Source organism: Lucilia sericata, unplaced genomic scaffold (genome assembly GCF_015586225.1).
Source record: "Lucilia sericata isolate MDLA Ls3-8-SP2 unplaced genomic scaffold, ASM1558622v1 Contig000438F_arrow, whole genome shotgun sequence".
NCBI lineage: Eukaryota > Metazoa > Arthropoda > Insecta > Diptera > Calliphoridae > Lucilia > Lucilia sericata.
This window is the reverse complement of record NW_023994453.1, coordinates 221,393-249,282: the sequence shown is the minus strand read 5'-3', so window position 1 is coordinate 249,282 and position 27,890 is coordinate 221,393. Positions and strand designations below refer to the sequence as shown.

Here is a 27,890-nt window from a genome sequence, read left to right as displayed (position 1 = left end):
AATTTCAAAGCAAGTTTCTTTCAACTTTGTAAACTTATCTCTGGTTTGTAATAACATTTTGAACCAGTTCTCCTATTGGGAATAGGCTGATATATGGTAGCCATGAATCCACCTGATGATAATGCAATTATATGTTAGAAAGCAATAATTGATTTAAGTTCTTCTTAAATACTGATGGTTGTTAAAAATATAGTTTTATTTTTTTAATTAAACCATTTTTATGAATTTCGAACTTTCAAATTTTGAAAATAATTTCAAAATTGTAAACTTTAAAGTACTTTCAATGTATCAATGTAGCTTTATAGACTTTTTAAAATATCCATCATTTACTTAATTAAATACTAGACTTCTAGTTAGTTCGTATTGAAATAAATGTGCGATATATTCATAACTTATAATTGATCGATTATTAACGAAAACGAAAATAGTTTTAATAACTATAATAATATGTGTATTTTCAAAAAATGGGTAATTAATGATTTATTAAGCATTTCGTCTAATTTATTGTATATTTAATTTTTTACAACAATTGTTATTTATAACAATTTTTCTAGTTTTTCTTTCAGTTTTAAATTTACCTTTTAGATTTGTGTTTAAAAAAACTTTACTTTTCTGAACACCATATTAATTTATACTTATTTAACATTTAAAAATACACTTATATAAAACTTATTTCATAACAAAGTCTTTTATTTATATAGGCTATAAATTGTGCATTTAACTTACAAGTACATACAGTAATCATCATTATCACCACATGCAAACGAGTATTTTTTTAATTAATATTTTATCACTATTTTTTAATTGAGATAATTTTTTATCCTTAAACTAATATACAATCGGCCAGACTGAATTTTGCAAACAGTTTTCCATAGTAGATTTTTTACATAGCGTATTAAATGTACGATCCCTGGGAAAACCCAATATTTCACGTTCTTCATAGATGCGATAGGTAAATGTACTCTCGTAGGTACCGATAAAAAAATGAGCATGTGAACATATGATTTGATCTATGATGGCAATCCCACCATCTTTAATTAGAGATTTCTGATATAGATTCTCTGCTGTGAAACGAACTACACGATAGCGGGGAATGTATGATTTTAGATTTTTTATTTCAAACGCTGTAGCGTCCGTCGCTAGAAACACTGTGGTGAGATTGTGATTTTGTAAATAGTATTTGATTTGTAGCGCAGATGATTTTAAAGTAGGCGTGGTTTTTTCACGGCCATATAAGAAATCTCCACGCCTCAAATGAACACACAAGTATGGACCTCCCAAAGCTTTGCCTTTATGTTTGGGAGTTTCATATTCCCACATAGGAGGTCTTTGCACATTATCTACTTTATCATAACTATTGAAATTAGACCAACGAAAATCCGCCGCAATTTTCATAAGGTTGTCCGCAAAACGCATGGAACGGCGAGCTCTCCAAAATTCTCGATCAGCCCAGTGTTCATGTAAAACTATTTCAGCGTTTAAAATGGCTATAACTTTAGGCAGATTATCGTTTTCCAAACCTTTTGTTATACGATTAATAACCTGTTTCAGAAGGTTTGCACTACCCTGATAATTGACACATTGTATTTTCGGGTCTTTTATCCAAAGAGGAGATTCCTTCAAAAATGATCCCTGTAATAGTTGAGGATTTTCGGGGCATTCATTGCTTAGTTCCCATTTATCTCTAAACACTCCATTTTCAAACATATCTTTAAAATGTCTTAACTGCAAAACTTTGTGCACAGGTAAGCCAAAAGTTTCTTCTACTCCGAAATTTTTATATTCTGCTAGAAATTCTGGAAAATCCATAACGGGTGCATAACGTTTTAAACTTTCTATATTGAAAAAATTTTGCCACGGCACATTATCCTGTTCTATATGATGAGACTTCCAGTGGTACAATCTACGCCAAGGTGGTAAAACAATACGAACATTTTCATAACCAGGTGTTGCTTGTAAATGACGCATGAAAACGGCCAAACGTATATACACATCGCGACGTAAATTGAATCCTTCCGGAGGATTTACGTCATACAGCAAAAATATGACATTATCTTTATTTTCAGTTGTAAAAGGACAGTAAGGTGGTTGAGGCTGTTGAGAAATAAATTTCAGCCATTTATCAAATCCCAAACATGTAGATTTAGTTGCATTTCCAATATTCACATATATTAACAATAAAACAACTACGCACCACTCTACTCTGATCATTTTAGTTATTTAAACTAAATTTAAAACATTGGAAATTACTATTGTTGAGTTTTTCCGGTTGTAATTTCATGAAGAGATAAGATTGGTACAAAACATCTGGTTAATGTTTGTTTACATTTATTTCTTATCTATTAAAAACACTGAACATACCCGCATGAATAGAGATGCCAATTTTCAAGTTAATTAATTAATTATTATTCCCTTATATCAGCAGGGCTGTAGATGTAGAGATTTTGCGTTTGACGACATGTCTCGATTTTAATCATAATTTACAGTGTTGGTATCATACTCGAGGTATTTTAGATCCGAAACAAAAACAAATATACATGAAATAATATTATAATTTCGAAGAAAAACCGTTATAAAAAAAATACAAAAGAAGATTAATACGTCTTGAAAATTTTTCCATGTTTTATATAATTTACAGAACGCTTTCGCTAAATTTAAGGATTTTTACAAAATAAAATTAATTTGTTTTCATTTAAGCAAGTTTTCTTTTATCTAATAAAAAGCCGCTCATTGAGATTTGGCGGAACAAAAATAAGTCTACCAAATTCTATGACGATCGAAGCATAATTCACCCTAAACCCATATGAGATGTTCTTCAGATAATGACTAAAACGCACAAAAATGGCTTTCAAATGTAGATGTAATAATGGAATTCGACAAAAAAAAAAACTTTTTTAGGAACCGAAACCAATATTTGTGAAACCTGAAATTTTGAGGATCGGTCCGCCAATGTAACCCTCTTACAGAAAATCAATTTATAGTTAATACATCATTCCAAAAGTTTAGCATTATGATACAATTATGGTAGAATTAAAAAAAATATATTAAATTATGGAGATCTTGGTCCATAATTGACCAAATCCCTCATTGAAGTCCCTATTTCGAAAATCAATTTATAGCTAATACATTATTCCAAAAGTTATCACTATGATACAATTATGGTAGAATTAAAAAAATACTTTAAATTATGCAGAACATGGTCCATAATTGACCCAATCCTACATTTAAGTCCCTATTCCGAAAATCACGCTGACGTTCTTATTAATCTAATGATCAAAGTCCATATACATATGTATATGACCACTTCCGAAATTTGCTTTTTTACGACATATTTTTATTATTTATTTATTTCAAATATACTTTATAAATTAATTTATAAAATATATAAAAATGCGCCGGGTAACTAGACCATATGCACATAAAAAGTTAATAAATTAATATATCTGTGAAGATTAAATTGGTGAATTTTGGTGGAAAAAAGGAAGATGGGTGATACCGAGGGCACTCCGGCACGTAAACGGGATAATCCTGATGGTGGAAAAAAACCAAAGAAGAACAAACCAGAGGACACGGTACCTATGAATTCGCCAAATACAGAGGGTAAGTCAGATCAGCTAGACAAGACTAGGGAAAATTCGGACAAAGGACAGAATGATAATTTCGGACAAAGGACGGAATGACAAAATGAAAATTGAACAACCAATTTATAGATATGACGAAACTCACAAGAGAGCATTTTTTGTGTATGTTGATGCTTTCGATAAATCTGGGATAAGAATATACTTGAATGGTATAACTGTTTGTAGAATATTGAATCAATTACAAGGATGTATTGGAAGTGGCAAAAATTGGTTTTGGTAGATGTAAGGTTGTTTTTAAGAATTTTAGAGCTGCTAATGATTTGGCTGAAGATAAGAGATTGTCTGAACTCGGTTTATCGGTTAAAATTTTTGCTCATTTTGTATCTAAAGTGGCAATAATTTTTGACATTCCCACGGAACTCTCAGAAGAGGAACTCAGGAAGAGGAGGCCCGTGAACTTTTTTCTAATATGTTTTCTAATAGATTCTCAATATTGGAGGATGACGAAACTCAATTCCCTCCACTGACTCAAGACTCATCCACTAGATTAAGGAACAATCATCAGGACGCGGTGAAAGATGTCCATAATATAATTCCCTATGCTAAGGCTGTTAAAATTAATTTAAATCGTCAGAGAGAAATTATGAACTCCCAAGAAACAATGAGAAAACACCGTGAGATGGTGAAGGATAATGAGATTTCATTTTCCTATAATTTACCCAAATATTGGGAACTGGAGGTTTTGGAGGTGTAGGTTTCTACATACACAAGGAAATAAAGTACAGTATTTTAAAGTATCAAACCTCGAAGAATATTTTGGCAATAACAACATTAAATTTAAAGAAGAACATTAACATATTTTGTGTCTATTGTCCGCCCAACATCTCTGAAGGCGATTTTTCTATTGAAATGAATAATTCCCTTTATGGAGAATTGGTTTAGAGAATCCCAAGGGTTTAATTTTGGAATCCATTGTTAATGATAATGGTCTTCTGTATTTAAATGATGGCAGTCCAACAAATTCCACGGCATCATGCTCTCCTCCTACATTAGATGTCACTTTTAGTTCCAATTTGCATTGTGATTATGAATGGTCAGCGCTAAATATAAAAATAACAAATAGTAATCATCGTCCTGTGGTTATTTCATTAAAGGATTCCTTTGAACGAAGAGGTTGTAAAAAGATTCTGAATAAGAAACAATTTTATTCTGAGTTATTAGTGGCTAATATAGGTGATAATCTCAGTGATATGCAGAAGGAAGTGGAAATTATTAGAAAAAGTAACACAATACTGGCTGAAGCCAAACATTGGTGGGATGAAGAGGCATCAAAATTATTCCGATTGAGAAATGCTGCGAGAAAAAAATATCACCTGACAAAGAAAGCAGAAGATTTATATATGAATGCAGAAGATAAACTCAAGACTCACATCTCTGAGAGGAAGAAAACATCATTTAATCAATTTTTGGAAGAAATTTCAAGACCTACTGATTTGAAAACACTTTTGAGAAAGTTATCTAATATTAAAAAATATAAAAATTACGACGACTTTGTGAAATTTTTAGTTACCAGAAATCCTGATTCAGCTGCGGGAGTTGATGGAATCTCATATCGCATTTTACTAAATATTTCAGAAGAGAACAGAAAAGCTGTATTCAACCTTATAATAAGCTGCTTTAACTCCTCTTTTTCCTGAATGCTGGAGAAAGATAAGAGTGTGTCCGGTCCCTAAGAAGAACAAGGATATATCTTTAATTGAAAATCACAGACCTGTATGCCTCATGTCTGTTACTGTAAAGGCTCTGGAACACCTGTCAAGATTGAAAATAGAAGAACAATTAAATGGAACGAGGATAATTCCTGAAAGATCATATGCCTTTAGGAAAAAAAGGTCCCTGACAAACTGCATTAATGATGTGATAAATCTAGTGGAGACTTTCAAGAAAAATGGCAATCATGTTATTAGTATCTGTATTGACATAGTGAAAGAAAATGGAAAAAATCCGCATATAATTAACTGGATAGATGCATTTCTATCGGAAAGATTACTTGTGATGGGGGAACAGACAGTGAGGATCAATAACGGCCTTGCTCAGTTCCTTAGTTCCTTATTTCCCTTGCTTTTCAATATATTCACGGCTGATCTACATAAAATTTCATCGGAAAATGTTCACCTCTTCCAATTTGCGGATGATTTCTTCTTAATATATGCAGATAAAGATTTCTCTAAGGCAAAAGATCTGTTACTGGAGAATATAAAGGTGCTTGATAATATGTGCAAAGAAGGTAATCTTCATTTTAATCCGGAGAAAACGAATGCTATACACTTTAGTAGAAGACCGAGAACTCTGAATTTATCTTTGAACAACATTCCAATACCAGAAGTTTCATTCATTAAATATCTTGGTAGAGTTATAGCTGCTAATAACTCTTCGGTTCAACATGCAACAGAAATTGTGAATAATACTAAGAATTCGTGCAAATTTATTAAATTTTTGAGTAGTTGTCGTTTTGGTATCTCTCCGGCGAGGGCTTTAAAATTATATAAAACCTATACAAGGTCCAAAATTGAGTATGCTGTGTCGTCCTTTTCCAATCTCTCCAAAAAAGCCGTTGGCAAGATTTACGTATACACAAATGATGTTCTTAGAAGAAGTCTTGGTCTGATTAGATCTACTCCCATGTTATCTACCACATGGCAGCCGAATTACCACCTAAATATAGATTTATTATCACTACGGCAAAGGAAATAGCAAAGGCGGTTACATTTGAATTCCCAATAATTGACCAGCTTTGTAATTCGGATATGGTCCTGGATACTAGTATTTCGGAGACAATCAATACTAATCAATATAAATTTATTTTTAAAGACATGGGCTCTTTTAAATTTTCGCCACATAAGGAGAAAATCTCTGTATTTATGAATTTCTATAAGGAATTTTAAATTCAAAATTAGAGGCAAGCAAGGAAGAAGTACAATTATTATTCAGAGAGAAGGATAATGTTATCGAAGAAAAAGATTTCGATATTCTGTATACTGACGGTTCAGTTACTGAGACTTCTACTGGATTTGCCTTCTCGCGTCAGGATGACAATATAGCCAATTCATTTTACACACACAAGATTCTTTCTTCTACTACTGCTGAGTTATTAGCTATTGATAAAGCCATTGATTTTGCTATTGATCATGGTATTGAGAAATTAGCGTTATTAATATTCCAATGTCTCCCTTGTTGAATTTCATTTAATTCCTGGTCATGTCGGCATAGCTGGCAATGAATTAGTGGACTAGATGGCTAGAGAGGCAATTAGGCATGGTGCTTGTATTGAAGTGGCTTGGACATACTTAGATGCAATTAGAACAATTGATGGTTAGGGTAGACGGGCAAAACGAATATGACAGATTACGCTTGACTAAAGGTATTAGTAATGGGAAGATTTTTCCTACAGTGAATAGACAACCATGTTTTTCGAACATAAATAATGACGACATTAGACTTGCTGATCTGAAACTTGCTAGTAGAATACTGTCTGGTCACGCTTTTTGCGAGGAAACATTGGCAAACATTGTTCAGTCAAATCTTCGTGAAATATGCAATGAGATCGAGGATATTTCCCATATTGTTTTCAAATGTACAATTTACAACGCTCAAAGATCTAACTTTCCTGACCTATTGAACCATAATTCATAGGAGGAATTCTTGGAAGATAACGGAATCAAGAAAATTTTCATCATAACTCAATTCATTGGTTGTCCAGAATTGGTGTTGGCGTTATCTACAAGGAGAAATAAATCTTAATAATAAATAAATACAATATAAAAAAATGGAAGTTAATAAAATTTTCATTGGGTTTAAATAATAATAAAAAAATCTTAAATTTCGAAAATAGAAAATGGTCTCAGATATCATCAATATTGTGCTTCCGTAAACTTTTTTGTATTGTGGCCAGAAAAGATCCATCTTCACAGTCAAGAATACGTTCCAGTGGTTCATTGATCTTGGACTTCGGACATTCGGCAAGTATATGAGAAACTGTAAGAATTGTATCACATAGAGTACATTTAGGGGGCTCCTTTTTCTCATAATAGCATTTAGTGTTGAAAATAGCTTGCCCACCCTTAAGCGTGCTAACGTCACGCATTGGCTTCATGTCAATGTGTTATTGTATTTGGGTCTTATAGATACAGGATTTTGCCCCTTTCGTAATGTCTTGAAAGTGTTTGTTATAGCCTTAGGAAAACACGGAGCGCAATATTAATAGCCCTTTTAGCTACTTTGTCGGCATGTTCATTTCCCTATATTCCAATGTGAGAGGGAATCCAGAGAATTAAAATTGGTTGTTCTATTCTTTGCTGCAAAATGTTATCGTATAATCCATTTCGGTTTTTCTTCAAAGCCATTGTTGGGCTTAAGCTATCTGTGCAAATTACGGTACTTTGACTCTCCGCCGGAACTACAGCTCCTCTTCGGAGGATAAATAACCATCAACTTTAATCACCATCTTTCAGTTCCGGAGAAAAGATAACAAAATTTTCAAAATTTTTGTAGGTATACCCCATTCGTTGAGTTCCAGAAGAATATAAGTAGAAACAACTCTATCAAAGGCCCTCTCAATGTCCTCCGATAGGACTACAGAGTGTTTGCCATGTTTCAGGTTATGTCGCAATTGTTCTTCAAGTTGATGACAAATACTATGGACACCGTGTCTAGGTATGAATGCGTGTTGAAGTTTCGAAATAATTCCACATCGTTTGGCCAATATTTTCTCAAATATTTTCGATAAAACGGGTAACAAAGAAATTGGACGATATCCTTCAAGTTGATTTGGATTTTTTCCAGGCTTTGGAATGGGTGCCAAAATTGCAGTTTTCCAATCATCTGGAAAGACACCGCTGGTCAAGATTTCGTTGTAAAGGTCACATAGGCGAGATTTCAGGCTATCGGGAGCATTTTTAACCATCGCATAGGTAATCTTATCCTGCGCTGGAGTGGAACCCTTTAATGTTCTCAAAATTTCGTCAAGTTCCACAAGTTCTATTTTAGCACCAATTAACTCATAATTTCGATTGGATTTCTGTAGGTTTTCAATGGCAAAGTTTCTTTTGGCCGCTACTATATCAGGACCAAAAGTATCATCCGAACTAAGTGAGCTCCAAACAAGGCAAATTTATCAGCAATATCCTTAGGATGTGATAAACTGGTACCATCTACAATTAAGTTAGGGAAGATACAAGTTCTGTTTGAATTCAAGTTTCTTATCTTATTCCACAGGTATTTAGTGTCCATTGCTGGACTTAAGGAATTAAAAAAATTCTCCCATGTAAGTCTTTTAGCAATTCTGCATTCCCTTTTGACCTTAACACAAGCTCTTCTGTATTCCTCAACATTTGTTCTATTACGATGCCTCTTAAACATTTTCCCGAATTGTTGCCTTATACGAATCAGTTTCGCAATTTCCGTATTAAACCAGATTGTACTATGATTGGCCGTGGGCTCAATACTAGTAGAAATGATTTCATTAGCTATTTTTCTGAATACACGTTTGATTTGGGCGGCTTCTCTGTTAGCATTGAAGGATTTCTCAAAATGAGATTCAATTATCAAGGCTCTTTCAGAAAATTTGGCCCAGTCAGCATTCCTTTCCTGAAAACGTGGTGAAAATCGTTTAAAATGAGAATCCATATTATTAAAGACACGAGTGGGAAAATGATTCCCAACTTCCGGCATGGGTCAATTCAAATGGGGAGCGATTCCGGCACTTGACATAGAAACGTCTACAGAGGTCAGAGTGTTCCTTGTATTCAATAAAGTAGGAGATCCATCCTTCATAATCACTAAATTTCTGTCATCTGCAAAATCTTCTTCTTTCATTTTCAGAATTTATTCTATTAGTTCTCGGAGGGCTATTTACATCCAAACTTTCCGTGATGTCCATTATAATACCTTCCTTTGTTAATTTCTTATCCATCAACATGTTTACTGTTTCATTTTACTGAGTGGTCGTCATCAATGTTGCTATCAGTTACTGGAATATTAGAATTCATGTTAACTATCCGGCTTTGACCTTCCGGTTTCGCCAAGCTCACGAAACCGGTTGTAATTTGGGGGGTGAACCCCGTTCATAATCACAAAAAAAGGAACCAACCAAAAAATCTGTCGAAAAAACCGTAAACCAATAAAAATTACTTCACGATAACAAATTCGGGAGAGAAAAATAAAACTCGAAGAGTTAGCAACAGACAGATGTTAATTAACCGACACGAGCGAAATTGATGTGCACGCGGCAACTGCCTAACATAGACTGACATATGATTTGCCGAATATAACTATTACTTCTTAATTATTTTAATCATAAAGAAATTAGCGCTTAAATAGGAATAATCCTCCTTTAGAGTTGCGAGTTTTCATACACTCTAATAATGTTTTTAAAGTGAAACTTTTGGAATATTTTTCAATCTCTTTGATTGAATGTTTAATTGATGTTGTTTTGGTTCTCATTATCCCTAAGTGGACCTATTTCATTTGTTGAAACTTTTAAAATTTGGTGTTCTTCAAATCGAATTTTTATTTGAACGTAGAATTTAGAAAAATAAACATATTTTAGCATTGTTCCAGAACTTTTCTGGCTAAAGAGAATTAATGAATTTTCTCTTCGTACTTGTAAAAAGTACGGGAATAGAAAAAACTGAATTTCTTTTTCAAGAAATAAAAAATTTCAAACATTTATTTGTTTTCAATGTACTTTTTAAACAAATAATTTATTTGACATTTTTTTTTTTATTTGCCAGGAAAAAATTTCTGGCTAAAACCGACAAGTTCTGGCAAAGAGAAAACTATTATTATATCCATGATTATTTCTCAATTTTGTTCAATTTCTGGTAAAAACCTGCAAACATGACAAGTAAACGAACACAGCTTTTATATGAAAAAGAGATTAAAATGCCCATAGCATTTATATTTAGTTACAATTGTTTTAAAAAACGCAGAAAATAATTATTTAATTTATTAGAATAAAATTACATTCGATTTACTTTCCACTAGATTTGTGTACTCGGTTTTAAAACGAGAAAAATTATGCGAATTCATTTTTAAACGAGAAATTTACTCGGATTCGGTTTACAGAACAGACAGGACTGTGTAATATTATTTTGCCCAAATTGGCTTTTTTTATTACTGAATAAATAAAGGATTTGTTTTTAATTTTTAAGAATTTTTTATCCATCCCTGCATAATTTCTAACACAACTTTTGTTTGTTTGTTTTTTAAGTTACTTAGTTTACAAAACTAAGATTTATTTGGCCTGTAATTAAAAATTATACAACGCCATCACCAATTTTAGCTAGAAAAAACTAGCTCATATGTTCTAATATCATAATGAGTAAATGAGATGATGATGACGATATAGATACAATAGAGATATAGATACAAATCAAAATATTTACTTTGTATATATAAGATTATACATATATAACTTCCGTAAAAAACCTCATTAAAGTGTTAAATCTATGGATTTTAGAAACTCAATGATATGAGTGATTTTATCCATCCCCTCGCTTTCAATGAATTCATAAAGTTGGTTGTGTCTACTAATTGAAGGAAAATTGCTCCGTTGATTCTCATATTTATGACATTTAAAAATGATGTGAGCTGAATCCTCAGTACAATTTCAACTAGTACAAATATCAGAAACTGAGACACCCATTCTACTCAGTGTTTGGCCACAATAAGTATGTCCGCTCAAAATTCTGTTTATCATTCTCAAGTCGGAAGCCTTGAAGTAAGTTGGGTCAACGTTATAGTCCGCCGTCCAAAAGTTGTCTGAGGTCCTAGGGAAAAACTTACCATAATCGACGCATTTAGTGATCTTCAACCGGCAGTATTCTGTGCCCCATTCGCCCTTTAACATTGATTCAATTACTGGGTAAACCATTCTTGTGTGCATTTATGGCGGCCATCGGTAAAGAAGATCTCATATTCATTATTTACCATTTCATTAATTTTTTCCAAAAACAGGCTGATTACATACCCTTAAAAAAGTTGAGTTGAAAAGATACATGTGCACAATTGCCCACAAAATCGCTGAGATTACCTATATCCTTGAAGATAAAATCATATTGTCTGTATATTTCAGCTATACTTGTATTAACACCGAGAAGGCCGTCTATGTATGAAGAAATAGGAAGTTTGTACATTAACGATTTCAGGATTTCTCTTGCAGTGACCATCACGAATCTATATTTTGGAGGTAGCTCCGCTGCCATGTGATAGAGAATGTGAGTTGGAGTCGATCTTAGTAATCCCAGACCTTGTCTAAGGAAAACATTTACCTGGGTCGTTATAAAATTCAGCGCCGTTTTGCCCAGGTTTGCAAAGGAGGATACTGCATATTCGATGCGAGGTCTTATGAAGGCACGATAGATCTGTATAGCACGAAGAGGGGAAACTCCTTTATTCCTGTGGTTCAAGATCCGATAAAAATTGCAAGTTCTGTTGATACTACCAAAGACTGATCTTATATGATTCATGGATGAGTTGTTACAAGCAATAGTTCTCCCCAAATACTTAATTGAGTTAACTTCCGGTATTGAAATTGATCCAACGGAAAGATTCATTGTTCTAGGTCTGTTGTTAAAATGTATTGCTTTAGTCTTCTCGAAATTAAAGGATAGTTCTATACTCGAACATAAATTAGAAAGTTCCATAAGTTTATTCAGCAATAGACATCTGGCTTTATCAAAGATTCTGTCAATTCATACAACGAAAAAATCATCTGCGAATTGGAAAAGAAATGTACTATCATCCACTATCGAATGTAATTTAATTGTAAAAATATTAAAAAGAATTGGAGAGATTGCACTACCCTGGGCAAGTCCCTTATTTGTACTAACCTCCTGGTCACCATGAACTAGCGTTCTATTCCCCCAAAAAGGATCTTAAGAAATTAACAATGTAATCATTGAATTCAAGACTCGATAGCATTTCACAAAGGATTACGGGATTCGTGTTGTCATACGCCTTGTCTATATCGAGGCAGGCACCCACCACCTGATAGCCCTCATTCCTAGCTTTATATACCGTGTTGATGACGTCATTTACACAATTAGCGGTTGATCTTTTCTTTCGGAAAGCGTAGGATCTGTCCGGGATGATACTTCTAGCCTCATTATGATCTTCAATATGTGGTTTTATCATAGCTTCTAGACATTTAAACATTATCGATCCTTCTCCATTTTCCAGGGATAGTGCCATTTCTCCATAAAGCGTTGATCATATTAAAAAGTTTTTCCCTCTCGATTGGGTTTAGGTTTATGATCATTCTGTAGGAGATTCCGTCATCTCCTTTAGCTGAATCAGGGTTTCTGGAATTAATGTATTTAGTAAATACATCAAGGGATAAGAAAGGTACGTTGTTTGGTGAAATGTTGAAATTAGAGAGATCCTGAGTCGGGATAGAGTTGGGACCAGCAATCATGTTCAAAAAATCTTTCTTTTGTTCACTGTTCCAGGAGTTATTACTATTCTTTGGTAATTGGTACTTCTTCAGATGCGCAAGCTTCTTCCACATATCCTTAATAGAATTAGGATGTGATAATTCTTCCAAAACAGTAGCGAAAGCTTCTTTTTTCCTTTCCGATATGTAATTTTCAAGTTTGGAACCAGCCTCTTTGAATCTTACAAAGTCAGTTAGGGATTTATTCTTAAAGAATCTCGTTCTCATCAAATTTCTAGTAGCGAAAAGTTTATTGGCCAACGGATCCCACCATTTTTTGGATTTAAACTTGTTTTTCTCCGTGACATTTATTGTACAAAGTCTACGAATTCTCTCAATATCTTTTTGAAAATCGTCTATATTATTACAAACTGCCCAATTCAGAGAAGAATCTGGATTTATCTAGAATGATATTATTCTTAAACGATACTGGTAAATTAAGGATTTCTATTACAATGGGTAGGTGATTACTACCCGTCAATTTTGTATTATGTACCTTCCATAATATATCCGAATCTAATTGATTACAAAAAGATACATCCAGTGCTGAAGGTTGGACATTTTCCGTTACGTATGCTACCGATCCATTATTAATGCAATGAAAGTTAGTGTTGAACATGATGTCCTCCAAAATTTTCCCCTTATGATCCTCCTGGTTAGGGTTCCAGAGGAGAGCTTTAGCGTTAAAATCACGACAGATAAAAGTTAAATTTCTATTACTACGAGCGAAAAGAAAAATTTTTCTCATTTCCTATGCGAAATCCTCTAAGTATATACTAGGCGGGCTATAGTTGACAATTATAGTTATGTTTCTTCTCAGATTTAAGGTGGTAATAGCTAGAGTATCAGCGTTTGTGTCAATTGGGTTTATTGTATACCTAATATGTCTTCTCATATAAAAACCAACGCCACCAAAGCCGTCAGTTCTATTTTTCCGATAAAATTAAATTCCGCAAGACTGATACAGGAGTTGTTCTGTAACCACGTTTCGTATAGTATAGCAATATCGATCTGGAAATTATTCATGAATAATTCCAATAATTCTTTGTTACCCTTCTTTTTCAAACTTTGGATGTTAAACTGTAAAATTTTCATTTTGAAATATTAAACTTTAAAATTTATCTTTTATAATGGATTTGTTAATCCTATCTGCGTCTATATAATTCATACCTTTATTTAAATTATCTCTCATGTTAAGGAGGATTTTTCTTATGTGTTATTGACTAAGTTTGCCACTTGTCCAATCTGTTATCATATTCGAAGTGTCTTGGGACACTTTGGCCAAAATATTTATAGCTTTGCTGTGATTATCAGAGGGATCGAGTAGGTCCAATTCGCTCTGACCGGCCTTGCCGCGTTTTTCACTATTGCTTGAACGTTTCGTGTTGTCACCCAAACCCTGACGATTATACTCGAGATTGACCGAATGTTGACTGAGAATTTCTTGATGTTCTCTCATAGTATTACGCGCATTAGCCTCTTCTCTAGCTTTGTTCATATTTATCTTAACTGCTTTCGAATAAGGAAGTACTCTATGAATTTCTTTAATGGCTTCATGGTGTCAGTTACGGTTGTTTCCAGCGCTTCCGGACAGTCTCAACGGTGGGAAATCGTCCACATCTTCTAAAATCTCAAAACGGTTAGAAAACACATTGGAAAAACGTGTTCTAGCCTCTTTAATTGTCAGGTTTTCGATAGTCATTAGCTTTTTGATGGCATAAGCCTTAGTCCGAGCCGGGCAGTCCCTATAAGTGGGAGGATGTTTATCCCTGCAGTTCACACAACTCATATCTAGGCAGTTTACCTCCTCCTCATGTTGGTTAAAACACTTCTTACATAGCTCAAAGGTCTGTTTACAATGTTGCGCAAAGTGGTTAAATCTGTAGCATCTTTAGCACTGACCAAAAGGGATATAGTATTTTACCTTCAATTTCGTGTATCCGTAATTAATTTCCCTAAGGATTTCGTTCCCCTTGAAAATAATTTTAATATTCTTTGTAGGTGTGGAGGACACTTCGCCATCTGAATTCTTCTGCCTGCGTGTGATTCTTATAATTTTCAGTATCTCAATGGGAGAAAAAATTTCCTTCACCAAATCTTCCTCAGAAATATCCACCGGGACATCATAAACTATACCAGGACTCAAACCCTTCTCTTTGATTCTTGAATCATCCATGAAATTGTTAGCAGCGGAAAAATTCTTAAATAATATTTTACAGCGACCGTAGCCTGTCTTCGAGACTTCTTCTATGTGTTCAATTCCAAAGTCCATTACCATCTTGCACACCGTTATAGCATTCAAATATTTCCTCATACCTTTATCGTCATAAGAGTCCACATACACTATGCAAGGGTCTTTATGATCCTTGTCGTAACGATATGTCGATTCAAAAGTAGGTCTTTCCCTATGTGAATTTCCGTCCGATAATTTATCTTTATTATTCTTCGTCCGAACTGTATTCAAGGCTAAGACCGACTTACCTGTAACTGCCATGGCCAAGTCCATTTCGTTCTCATTAGATTCTTGAGTCTCCTGAATTTTCCTCCTCTTCTCCTGCCCATCGTCAACTTCCGGCGGGCTAAAGCCCCCGGCAGATGCCATCCTCTTCCCACCCGGCAATGTCAGGAAGGAAACCACTGATCAATGTGATGAAAATGAATGTATTCCAAATAAGAATGAATGTACAAAATTAAAAAGATAAAAACCACAACGTGGTTTTTTATTTTCCTTTCCACTTAACAGTTATAACAGTAAAAAACACAATCGGAACAAAAGACAAAATTAAAATGCACAAGTAAGAGTGAGACAAACTATACACTTAACAAATCCACAATAATACGTCTTAACACGCTGAAAGTCCACACGCGAATGCACAACTTTTGTGCTTGCTCTGTTTTGTTGTTATAAACAATATATTTGCTTCCAAAATCCCACTTTCTGATCTCTCGGATTCCGTTTATATTAAAAATCGTTGAAATTTTAAAAACTATACGTAGTTGAAAACTTAGCCGGCTTACAGTCGATTTTAAGCAGCCGCCGACATATTTGGTATCAGACGCCGTCGCCGGTAATATTTGTCGGCGCAGGGTTCTGTTGTCTGGTTTAGTTAACACTGTGATCCTTTATTTAAAATTGTTAAAGTAAAAAGTATTAATTAAAACGCGATGTTTATACGACCTATTCACCACATTCGAGCTCTACAAAGATTGCAAACTTTGTCACAGAGATTGTCTACACAAGCGGCTATTAACCGAAGTTATGCAACTTATGGGGAAATTTGTGGGAGAGGACCAACAGTGCTACAAGTAAAACCAATATTATCGTATACATCCAGCGTATGTTATGCGAGTCAACAAGCTAAACCTGTGGAACATGCTGATAGATCTTTAAAATATGGCTTTGAACATGTTATGGGCAAACTGGAGTCAGCTTATCAGTGGAATGGTTTCGTAGGCATTGATCAATTACAACCTTTAATGGATGTACTTAAAGCAAATCCTAATTTGAAGTTGACCCACGAACAAGGATTATTTCTTTTGAATTTATGTGGCTGTGAAATGCCCTCTTTGACGGCTGACGAACGTCTTGTATATTTTCAACATATTTGGCAGTTTCTACAGCAGTCTGATCAGATTACAAAAGATCATTACCACACTATGCTACAAGTTTTCAAATTCAATCGGGCTCCTTTAAAAGACTATAAAATATTGTTACAAGAATACGAAAAACATAATGGCTCACCTAATGAAATATTGTCACAGCTGCTGGAAGTATCTGGTGCTAATGGAGATGTTAAATTAACCACTGAACTCTTATCGGAAATGCGTTCCTTACAAATGGCTCTAACGGAACACGATTTTAATTCTCTGCTGTTAGCTCATGCCCGGGCCAAGGATATGAGCGGTTGCCAAACAGTTCAAGATAGTATGCATGCCACTGGTTTGTCTATAAGTACAGAAACACAATCAACCTTAATTGTGGCTTATATGGAAAATGGAGATGAAGCAAAAGCATCAAATATATTGCAACAATATCATGGACAGTTTAAGTCCTATCAGGTGATAAAAATGTTGCAAAGCATAACGGCGTGTTCGAAAATTTCTCAAGAATTTGTTAGCCAATTGGTAAAAGAGTTTAAGTCGGATTACCTTAAAGGGCCAGAAGTACCAATAGCACTACGAAGAATATGTGTGGAGTTATTGCACAATGAGTAAGTATATATCAACATGTTATTCGGGAATCTCTAGGTATAAATAAACTCAAAAATGTATGCATCATATTGCACAAAATGCACATACTGAGGGTTTCTATTATACCATAATACTGAAGACATTGTTTTCAAATTAAAAAAATATATATAATTATAAAGAAAAGTTGTAATCACAAAATCTTAAGATTATTGCAGCTGCAATTAATAAATACTTTAACAATTTTCCATTGCAGCAAACTGGATTATGCTCTCTGCATTATTGATACTTTGCCAAAGCCTAATTTCCAAGAAAATCAAGATATTGATACATACGGAGTATTTTTGTTGCACGCACTTTTTAGAGCCGACTGTGAACTAACGAAAATCATAGAAATAGCCACTCGACTAGAAGATACTAATAAAAACACGCGTGCTCTGCATGTAGCTGCGGAAATTGCGCTAAAGCGCAATCCACCTATGGCTTTACCCATACTTGAGGCTTTAGTAAAACGAGAACAACCTCTAAGGCCTCACTATTTTTGGCCTTTAATGATGTATAATTTCAGAAGACACAACGAATCGGGCATATTACGTACATTGAAAATTATGCAAGATTTCAAAGTTGAATGTGATCATCAAACGATAGTGCAATATGTTCTACCCAGATTATCGATTATTTTAACAAATCCTCAGGTGGCACTTAAGCAATTGGAAGATGCTGGCCTTAAGACATCTTTGGTACTAACGCCAATTGTTTCTCACATGTTGACGCAGAACAAATGGTTTGATGTTACCCCTCTCGTTGAAGCCTATACGACTAAAATAAATACTGCAGATCTTATTACACCGCTATGCAGTGTTGCTGTTCATGTGAGGGCCACCAAAAGATATCATCAATTTGCCAAATTGCTCAATGCTTTATCCAATAAGAATATCGATCAAAAACAGGATTTCGTAGGACAATTTTTGATTGAACTACTATCAACTCAACCACGTATGCTAGGGGATCTTTTTAGCATACAGCGTTTGTTAAATGAAATGCAAAAAATTGGTTTACATATATCGCCAGCAGCAGTGACAGCTCTACAAACTATATTAACAACAAACAATGGTGAAACTTCAGATGTTTCGACGACAATAAATCAAAAATTGAAAGAAATGACAAAACGCAATTTAGTTCTAGCCAACAGTACAGAAGACGGTTCCGTAATGTCATCTTCATTTATAAAACATCCTCGTGATATGAATATCGACGAATTAGAATGCCACTTAGTAGAATTGGAGGCAAAACAAATGAATACTCGTGGTGTACTCAGACGTTTACTGCAGGTGTGTGTACGTGACAATCGTTTGGAACGTGCTGTAGAAATTAAAAACAAATGCGATAAGTTAAAGGTGCAGACTAGTCCTGGTATGTTAGCCAGCATATTTGAAATGTATACAAAACTAGGGGATCTCGCTAAAGCACAAGAAAGTCTAAAAATATTGCAACAAACTTATCCAGGTAAGTGTACAGCATTAACTGTAAATTATTTTTATTTCTAAATGATATTTCTTATAACACTTTTAGGATTCCAAATTGATGAACACAAACATGTGGATTATGCCACCCTTTTAGTTAAATGTGGTCAGTTGGACACTGCGAAAAAGTTGTTAGAAGAGCGTAGTCTTAAACACCAGATAATAGGTGGTGATTATATTTTAAAAAATATATGGAATTTGCTAACGAATGTGGCTCATTTAGCAGCCATTTCTAAAGATCTTCCTAACGAACGTAATCTCACCCGTGAGACTTATGCATTTTTGCAAAAATTGGGTTATTGTCGAACCCACAATGCCATATTAGGACCCATAGTTAGAGAACGTTTACTGAGGGGTGATATCAACGGTGCCATAATGGAATTCAAACAATTGGCTCAACAATTCAAACACACGCCTCTACAATTTGAATTACTTTCTCTTATAGTGCGTTTGTGCAATGGCGATGAGGAACTATCTAAAAAATATAACTGTAGTACCGAGGAGGCACAAAAACTCTTGGGCGATATAACCGAAATAGTCACTAAAATTCATGGTGTTGTTAATATGAATAGTGGCCTCCTGTTGGCATTTGCTGAATCCGGCTCTGACAATCAACTGAGACGTCTTTTAATTAATCCTGAATTCCGTATTAATGAAGAGCTTCTATTGCGTAATTGTGAACATTTGGGCCAGGAAGGCGCTGTTCGCACGCTGTTGCGTTTGGCACGTGGTGCGCGAGGTTTAAATCGTGTCATCAATGAGCAAAATATTTACAATATGCTATTGAATAACTTTATTAAAGCGAATAATTATGAAGCAGCTCTTAAACTTTACAACCTGTTAGAAGAAGACGATGAATTAAAGGTGTCACAAGAATTTTTACGTAATATAGTTAAACTTTTGAACGTAAATAATATTGAAATACCAAGTAATATTGCTCTGAGAGCACGTGTGGTTTAAGCTTTAACATTTATTAATTATTTGTTTTGTTTTAAAGTTATTTTTAGTAATTTTGATTTTTTACATATTTTATTGTAAACCTTAAATGAAAAATAAACGAAAAGAATTAATTATAAAGAAATTTTTAAATATAAATTCAGACTTTTAAAAATCTAATGGGGTTTGGTTAACTAGCGTAATGGAGACTTTTATTAGGGGATAATATAACTACTCAGGAATGCATGGGTTACTGCAAAGAAGTAATTGCAGTCAATCGAGCATTTAATAAATATATATTTAAGACAAAGGCATAATATTTGTTCAAGGCACATTAAAACGAATGTGTTTTCCCCTAAGTTTACCATAGTTCTGCAATAGTTTTCGTTAAATAAGTTATAATTAGAAAAAAACAAATTATTTTTGTTGGTTTTAATTAATATAGTTTTTCATTTTTATTTAATTATTTTTAATTTAATGCATTTATCATTTATGTATTTAGCAATATTAGTTTATATTATTATATATTTTTTTTAATTTTTATTTATTTTCTTTGTGTTTGTTTATTTTTAATTAATCAATCATTTTTTTCTTTAATAATTAAATTACTAACTATATCTTAGACATAAACATAAATATAAATCATTTTTATTTAGTTTTTTTCTGCATTATTTTTCATAAATCTTATTTAGATATTTACATTTTGAAAAATTAAAATAAAACTGAATTTGTTAAAAAAAAAACAAATATATAAATAAGACTTTATTATTAGTATAACAAAAAAGCACTTTCAATAATTTTAGCCAAGTTTCTTTGTGGGAAAACAAAATTGTTTTTCTATCTTGATATCAAATTAAATTGAATTTTATTCAAAACCAAAAAATTTATATTTTTAAAATTTTAAATGGGATCATGAGGGAATCTCAAGAAAATTGAGGATTTGTAAAGAATTCATGGATTAAATAATTATGTGGATTACACAGGCCAACAAATTTAAAACCCAAAGACCACTGAATTTCTCCATCACATCAGATTTTCGATATATAGTCATAAAAAGGGATTTTTTCAATGTTTAAGAAACAATATCTAAAACCTAATATGATGGAGATATTTTGAGGCGAAGTTTAATACTTTAGAAAAGCATAACTTGATATCTGGGTTTCGACCTTGTTTCAAATTTTGTTGGCCTGTGTTATTTCACTAAAAGTTAATGTTCTTGAAATTTCGTTATGGTCTTATTGTGATTTTTATACGTTGTTAGTTACAATATATAGGATAGGTATAGAATTTATGAAAGTGGAATATACCTATTTTGAGATACATACATATCCTTGACTCAAGGACTGTTTTAGATTTTATTATTCCTGTTTAAAACCTATTTAGTTTAGTTTGTATACCCAAAAGGTTTACATCCACTCGAAGACCCAAGAGGATTGTGATTGCCTTTAAGAAGAAACATAAACAGAAAGAATATAGAAAAGCCGAAGAGATAAGTGTGAAATTAATGAATTCCTTAATTAATTTGATACCAAGATTATTAAATCAGATAACTAGCTTAGAAAATATACGTTAATAATCTGCAAGCCTTTGAGAGAAACTCTTAAAACAAGTGCTAACTTTGAATCTTCATAAGACATAAACAGTAACAAATTGGAAAATTTGTAAACAATTTTTCCAACGAATTTCAACGATAAAGGAGAGTATTATGTTCGAAATTACACTTTTTTGTTCGAAAAATTGTTTACCAGGATTGTTTACTAAAATTATAAATTATTAGAAAATGTTGCTTTCATGCGAAATTATATTATTTTCTTCTTCTTACTTTTCATTGGCAATATTTATATTATGCCTAAACGTATGCAATACTTTTAAAAGTAACGGAAATAGAAAATTACATTTTACAGAAAATACACATGTTTTTGCAAAAACATAAATGTAGTTGATAAACAAAGTCTAAAATGAAAACAAAATATTTGTTTATCCCATTTATTTTAGGTTTAATGGTCTTAAATGACTTTTGAGAACATATCATGAAAGCCTAGTGATTATTACTAATGACTTTTGCCATAATTGTTGTGAATCAACTTCCTTAAAATTGGCAAACTTTGGCTTATTTTGGAATGAACCAGGACAATTTTTTTTTGTATATTCAGACAAAGCTGTCTGTCATCCTTCATGACATTCTAACAAAGTTGCCTGTTTTATACAAGATGATCATGAATTTTTCCACAGATTTTCTCTATGCGAGAATTACAGAAACGGGGCACTGGATTCAGTTTATTTCATAATCTTTTTACTATGCAAATAAAACTCATTTTTGTTGCTATCATCGCCCGAATAAATAAACATGAAAGTTTTATGAACTGTTTATTCACAATCGCTAATTTTGTAAGTAATAGTTCACTTATATTGTTGCTTTCAAAGATATTTAAGAAACTTTCGAAGAGTTTGAAATACATCTGATGAACAGTGCGTTCGGAAGTGCATCACATAAATATATGATGCGCAAACAAATCATATGTGGTGTATAAGTATTTGGATTTTAGTTTGAAAAAATACTAAAAATCCCGTAAATCAATTTTTAAATTAAATTGTGCCAAGTGCCCGCGCATATAAATTAGCAATTGTATGCATTGACTTCGATAAAGATTTCTTCCAAATCGAAACACACAATAAGCCGCGGCATCTGAAGCACAGTATGTTCGCAATTGCATGAGTTTGCAACACTAATACACTTTTATATGATGCGCAAAAAAAGTCAAACACGAGTGATGACTGACGCAGTAAATGAACCCAGGAGAACTTTTATTAGTTTCACCTTTGGTCACTTTCGGAACTATTTCTGTGGAAGTTTCATGGACACTAGTTGTTGTAACAGTTCGACTGTGGCCGATAGTTCTTTCCAGCTGTATCAACTTTCGGTTGATACAGGTGTCGTTGGGTAGAATCTTTGAATCTTTGGCCGAGTAAGACTCGGGTCGTTCCGGAGCGAAGATCCAATAGTTCTATAGAACGGTTCTGGAAACAGTTCTTTCTTTTTTTAAACTTTTTGTTTATTGTTGATTGATTGAGTGTCGAATCGAAATGGAGAATACGAAAGTTGACAAGCGGATAAAACTTCGATTCGAATTGAAATGCAGAATATGGGTGATTATTTTTATTAATGCCGTTATATTTGTTGTTCCATAATTTAAAGATATATTATGTAAACACCCAAATATATGAATATTTCATTAAATTGTTTACATTTTTAATAGATTCTAAGAAGTTCTTTGTAACCATAAAAATATTCCACTGAACTAGTTTAGAACCAAAGTATAATTCAAGCCAAAGAATAAGTTCTTTGAAAACTCTTTAAAAATACTTTCGAATCCCAAGAAAAAACATTTCGTTCTTTGCACCAGAACGACTCAAAATTTAACGAACAATGATCAAGGACCGACAACCACAATCAGAACAATGTTCCACAGAAAAAGATCCAGAGTGCTATGCTAGCTGTTCAAAAATCTTAAGTGGTTCAGTTTGTACCTGTTCTAGTAATAGTTTATTAAGAACAAATGCTAAAATTGTTGCATGTTTAAAACATGCAGCGTAGTAAAGTACTTCCGGAACAGTTTTCGTTATTTCAAAAAAAATATGAAAATGCAATTAAAATTATTAAAAAAATAATAAAAAACTTAACAATTTCCATAGAAAATTATTTGTATTTTTCTTAATTTATATAGAACAAAATAAAAACTAAAAGAAATTCAGTTTCATATTCAAATAAACAATAATCAAAATAAGATAATTTACATTATGGAAAGAAATAAGGAAAAGAACAAAAACATATTCAGTTACATATTTAAATAAGGACTTGTTTTATTATATAAATAATTTTATAATTTTCATTTTTTTATTATTAATTTAGTATAATAATAATTATAATGTAGGATTATTATCGAGTATAAGCATTAGTTTAAGAAAATCTAGCAAAGGTTTGTATTAATTTTTTTTATTTAAAAAAATTTATGAATATATGTTAAATATATAATTATTTTCTTTTAGTTTATTTTTTATTTTTCTTTTGTTAATATTTATTATATTTTTTTGTTTTGATTGTTACACATACATATCTACATGACTATTAATTTTATTAATATTATTTTAGGACATTAAAATATTTATATAAGGGACTAAAATTTAACTTGTTTTTTTTTTCAATCTTTCAAATTTATATTAATATATATATATTTTTTTAAATATTTTATTTTGTTAAATATTAAGAAACTGTATTTTATTTTTATATATGTATATATAGAATTATTTAAATTTATTTTATATTATATTTATATATATTTATAATTATATTCATTTTTATTTAAAGTAATAAACTTAAGCTTTCTTGCCTTATAAATTTGATTTATTTTTTTCTTTTGTTTTTTTTTTTTGTTCTATTAAATTTAAGGTGTAATACAAGTTAATCTAAAAAAGTGAGTTTTTTTATTTTGTTTAAATATTTATATATTGGTTTATACTTTTAATTCAGTTTTTAGTTTTAATAAAAATATAATTTATTTTAATTTAAGATTATTATATGTATATTAATAATTATTAGTTTATATAGTTATCTATATGTATATTTTAATTTTATTAAATAAATATAAAAGCAAGAAAACATTATTTTTTCTCTGTGTTGTATTTAAAAATATATGTATTTTTTAAATTTTCTTATGAGTTAAGTAACTAAACTTAAATTACAGCACAAAAACAACAACAAAGTCGAAGAATTTAAATTCAAAATTAATATCAAATTAAAAAAATAATCTAAAAACAAAATAACGAAATAAACTTATGTTTTCTTTTCCTTAAACAAAATTTGACTGTTCATAAGAATATTTTGCATTATTGAACAAAATAAGGGCCGGAGTCAGGCATGGAAAATTTAGTACTTTTTTCTAACTTAACACTTTTGATAAATGGACCACATAGTAGTCCATCGACCAGTTTGTAGTACATTCTAGTCTATAGTATACTCTAGTCTATAGTCGAGTCTATAGTGTATCCTATAATCTAGTTTATAGCCAATTGTATAGTCTAGTCTATAGACTAGTCTATAGTTTAGTCTATAGTTTAGTCTATAGACTAGTCTATAGTCTAGTCTATAGTGTAGTCTATAGTCTAGTCTATAGTCTAGTCTATAGTCTAGTCTATAGTCTAGTCTATAGTCTAGTCTATAGTCTAGTCTATAGTCTAGTCTATAGTCTAGTCTATAGTCTAGTCTATAGTCTAGTCTATAGTCTAGTCTATAGTCTAGTCTATAGTCTAGTCTATAGTCTAGTCTATAGTCTAGTCTATAGTCTAGTCTATAGTCTAGTCTATAGTCTAGTCTATAGTCTAGTCTATAGTCTAGTCTATAGTCTAGTCTATAGTCTAGTCTATAGTCTAGTCTATAGTCTAGTCTATAGTCTAGTCTATAGTCTAGTCTATAGTCTAGTCTATAGTCTAGTCTATAGTCTAGTCTATAGTCTAGTCTATAGTCTAGTCTATAGTCTAGTCTATAGTCTAGTCTATAGTCTAGTCTATAGTCTAGTCTATAGTCTAGTCTATAGTCTAGTCTATAGTCTAGTCTATAGTCTAGTCTATAGTCTAGTCTATAGTCTAGTCTATAGTCTAGTCTATAGTCTAGTCTATAGTCTAGTCTATAGTCTAGTCTATAGTCTAGTCTATAGTCTAGTCTATAGTCTAGTCTATAGTCTAGTCTAAATCTAGTCTATAGTCTAGTTTAGTTTAAGTTTTAGCCTAAAAAGGTACTCTTTTCAAAATTTCAATTCAATCCTTGCCTGACCGGGGTTCGATAAATAACTCAGAGGTAGTTTTATAATTTAGATTTTAAATTTTAAAATAAAAATAAAAATTCTCTCCGAGCAAAAGAATTGCATCCCTCTATTTAATCTTACGAAATACAATTAAATAAAAAAGCTTGGGTACTTTAAAAGTATACATTTCTTAAGAAGACAATAATAACCAGGTAATTATAATAATTCTACATAAGTTAAGCAAAGACCCTATTCTTAATCGGAAACATTGTCAATTTAGTAACAGTTGTATCAACCGGAAGATTATAGCCGCCATTCACCTCTATTATGAACAAACATGGATTTAACTGTTTCTCTATGGATTTAACCGTTTGCTTAAATAGACATTTTCTGTCATTTAATTTAAGTTCATTCACAATAGTAGATGTTGTTCGTATTTGCTGAGTCGACAACGAAGAAAGTTCAGATAGGAAAATTTTGATTCATGTGAAGAGAGATTATTTCATGTTAAAAAAGTTTTATCAATTGCGATGAGGCAGCTTTTTAACCAACGAAATAATAATTTGTAATTTTACAAAACATATCTTAAAAATTTAATTTAAAATTCCATTTGTACTGCCTTAATTTTGTGAAAACTTTTTAAAATTGATTGCTTTTTAATAGAAATTAAGATAAATGTTTCTGCTATAATACTCCGGTAAAGTGATTTTGGACTAATGCATCATTTCTCTTTTACTTTTGTACTTGTTAATGCAAACTTTAGTGCATTATTTCGTATTCCGATTCGTATAACAAATTCAAACATTTTTGCTTACGAATTACAAAGTAATTGCTTTGTTTTCGTATCGCTTCTATCGAGAATATCTGGGTATTACAATGCAATTAATCATAAATGGACCCAAGTGAGCTGCTTAAAGAGAAAACACTAAACCTATCACTTATCTTCAAATCATAACTCGGCTCTTAATCATGTATTCAAAGCAGCAGATATTAACATTGGTTAAACGTTCTAACAGAACTAATTTGACAACTGTGTTTTTATTTTCTTCAAAAGCACTCAATTTATTACAATGGAATTAATCATAAATGGACCCAAGCAAGCTGCTTAAAGAGAACCTATCGAAAATTTGATACTAAAACATATCACATATCTTCAAATCATAAATTATTATAATTCAGTTTTATCCATTTACGTTTTTTGGTGATAAAATAAAAAAAAAATCCATAAAAACTTCCATCGCGAGTAGTACTGAGCTTTTCACACGAAGAAACATTTTATAGCATTCACAATAATAAGAGCTGAGAATTATTTACAATATTTTATCGATCGGATTAACGACAGAGGGAATTCATTCATTCTTAGATCATTTCTTCGTATTCTATATTTATTTTAATTGAAAAAGAACACACACACACATCTAATCAATGTAAGACCCAGCAGTTCAGAGGGTCAGTCTCGAACTATCTATTTACCCTACCACTTAAGGTTGCCCCTAGCCACTAACTACCCAGTTATAACATGTGCTTGTGTCCTTCAAGGAAGTAGACCATCAATCCATAGATTACAAAGAGACTAGTCCAAAGGAGTCAATGCATGGCAATGAACATATTTGCTTAAGTTTGAGTTTTAAACATCCACTACCTAGATTACGTATGGACTGTAAAGTGGCGATTGATAGCCTCCGCTCTCGCATACAAAGGCTAAATTGAAGACTGTCTTCACTCTCGTTTACAAAGAGTACAAGTCGAATTAAAGATAACCAGATGGTTAGACGTTAGCGAATGCAATGACTCTTTGTCAGAAACTACAAATCTGAAATAAAAACTTGTAACTTTGACGGGATTTTAAGAATAATTAGATACATTAACATAATATAACTCTAATTTTCTTGTTTTCTTATCATTTTTATCGTAACATACAGTTTTCAGAATATCTACCGGTTAAACAACAATCGTAGGTTGAGATAATGGGACTAAAGCAATTAAGTTTCGATATAAACAAGTTTAAAAACATGTTTTGTAATTTTTTTAAATCTTTAAAAAGAAAAAACATTTAATTTGTTTAATAAATATTATCTTTTAGATAACATGTGAACCATTTTTCTATACTTTTAGAGGAAAAACTTAACAAACGCTTGGCTTCTAATATGAATATTTTAATAACCTGTTTAAATATCAAAATACCTGGAGTTGTCTTCACAATGATAACACAAAAACATTAACAAAACAAAAAATAAAATAAGTTGGTTTCATTAGTTTAAATAATATATTTAAAAAACAATTGGTTTCTTTTTTCTTTTATTTCATGACTGCATCCGAATTTAATAACATTAAAATATAAAATGGATTATTATTTTTTTTTTATTAATTT

The 27,890-nt window shown here is 32.0% G+C and overlaps 2 protein-coding genes across 2 annotated transcripts; one reads left to right on the top strand and one right to left on the bottom strand.

The window, feature by feature from the left end:
* Positions 1-663: 663 nt before the first annotated feature.
* On the bottom strand, positions 664-2,321 carry LOC119604854 (GDP-fucose protein O-fucosyltransferase 2). Its single transcript, XM_037957740.1, has one exon. It carries the CDS (start codon positions 2,209-2,211, stop codon positions 829-831), a length of 1,383 nt encoding a protein of 460 aa, XP_037813668.1. The 5' UTR covers positions 2,212-2,321; the 3' UTR covers positions 664-828.
* A 13,806-nt stretch (positions 2,322-16,127) lies between these two features.
* On the top strand, positions 16,128-20,464 carry LOC119604845 (leucine-rich PPR motif-containing protein, mitochondrial). Its single transcript, XM_037957726.1, has 3 exons — positions 16,128-17,285; positions 17,519-18,768; positions 18,835-20,464. Exons 1-3 carry the CDS (start codon positions 16,240-16,242, stop codon positions 19,743-19,745), a joined length of 3,207 nt encoding a protein of 1,068 aa, XP_037813654.1. The 5' UTR covers positions 16,128-16,239; the 3' UTR covers positions 19,746-20,464.
* Positions 20,465-27,890: the final 7,426 nt, after the last annotated feature.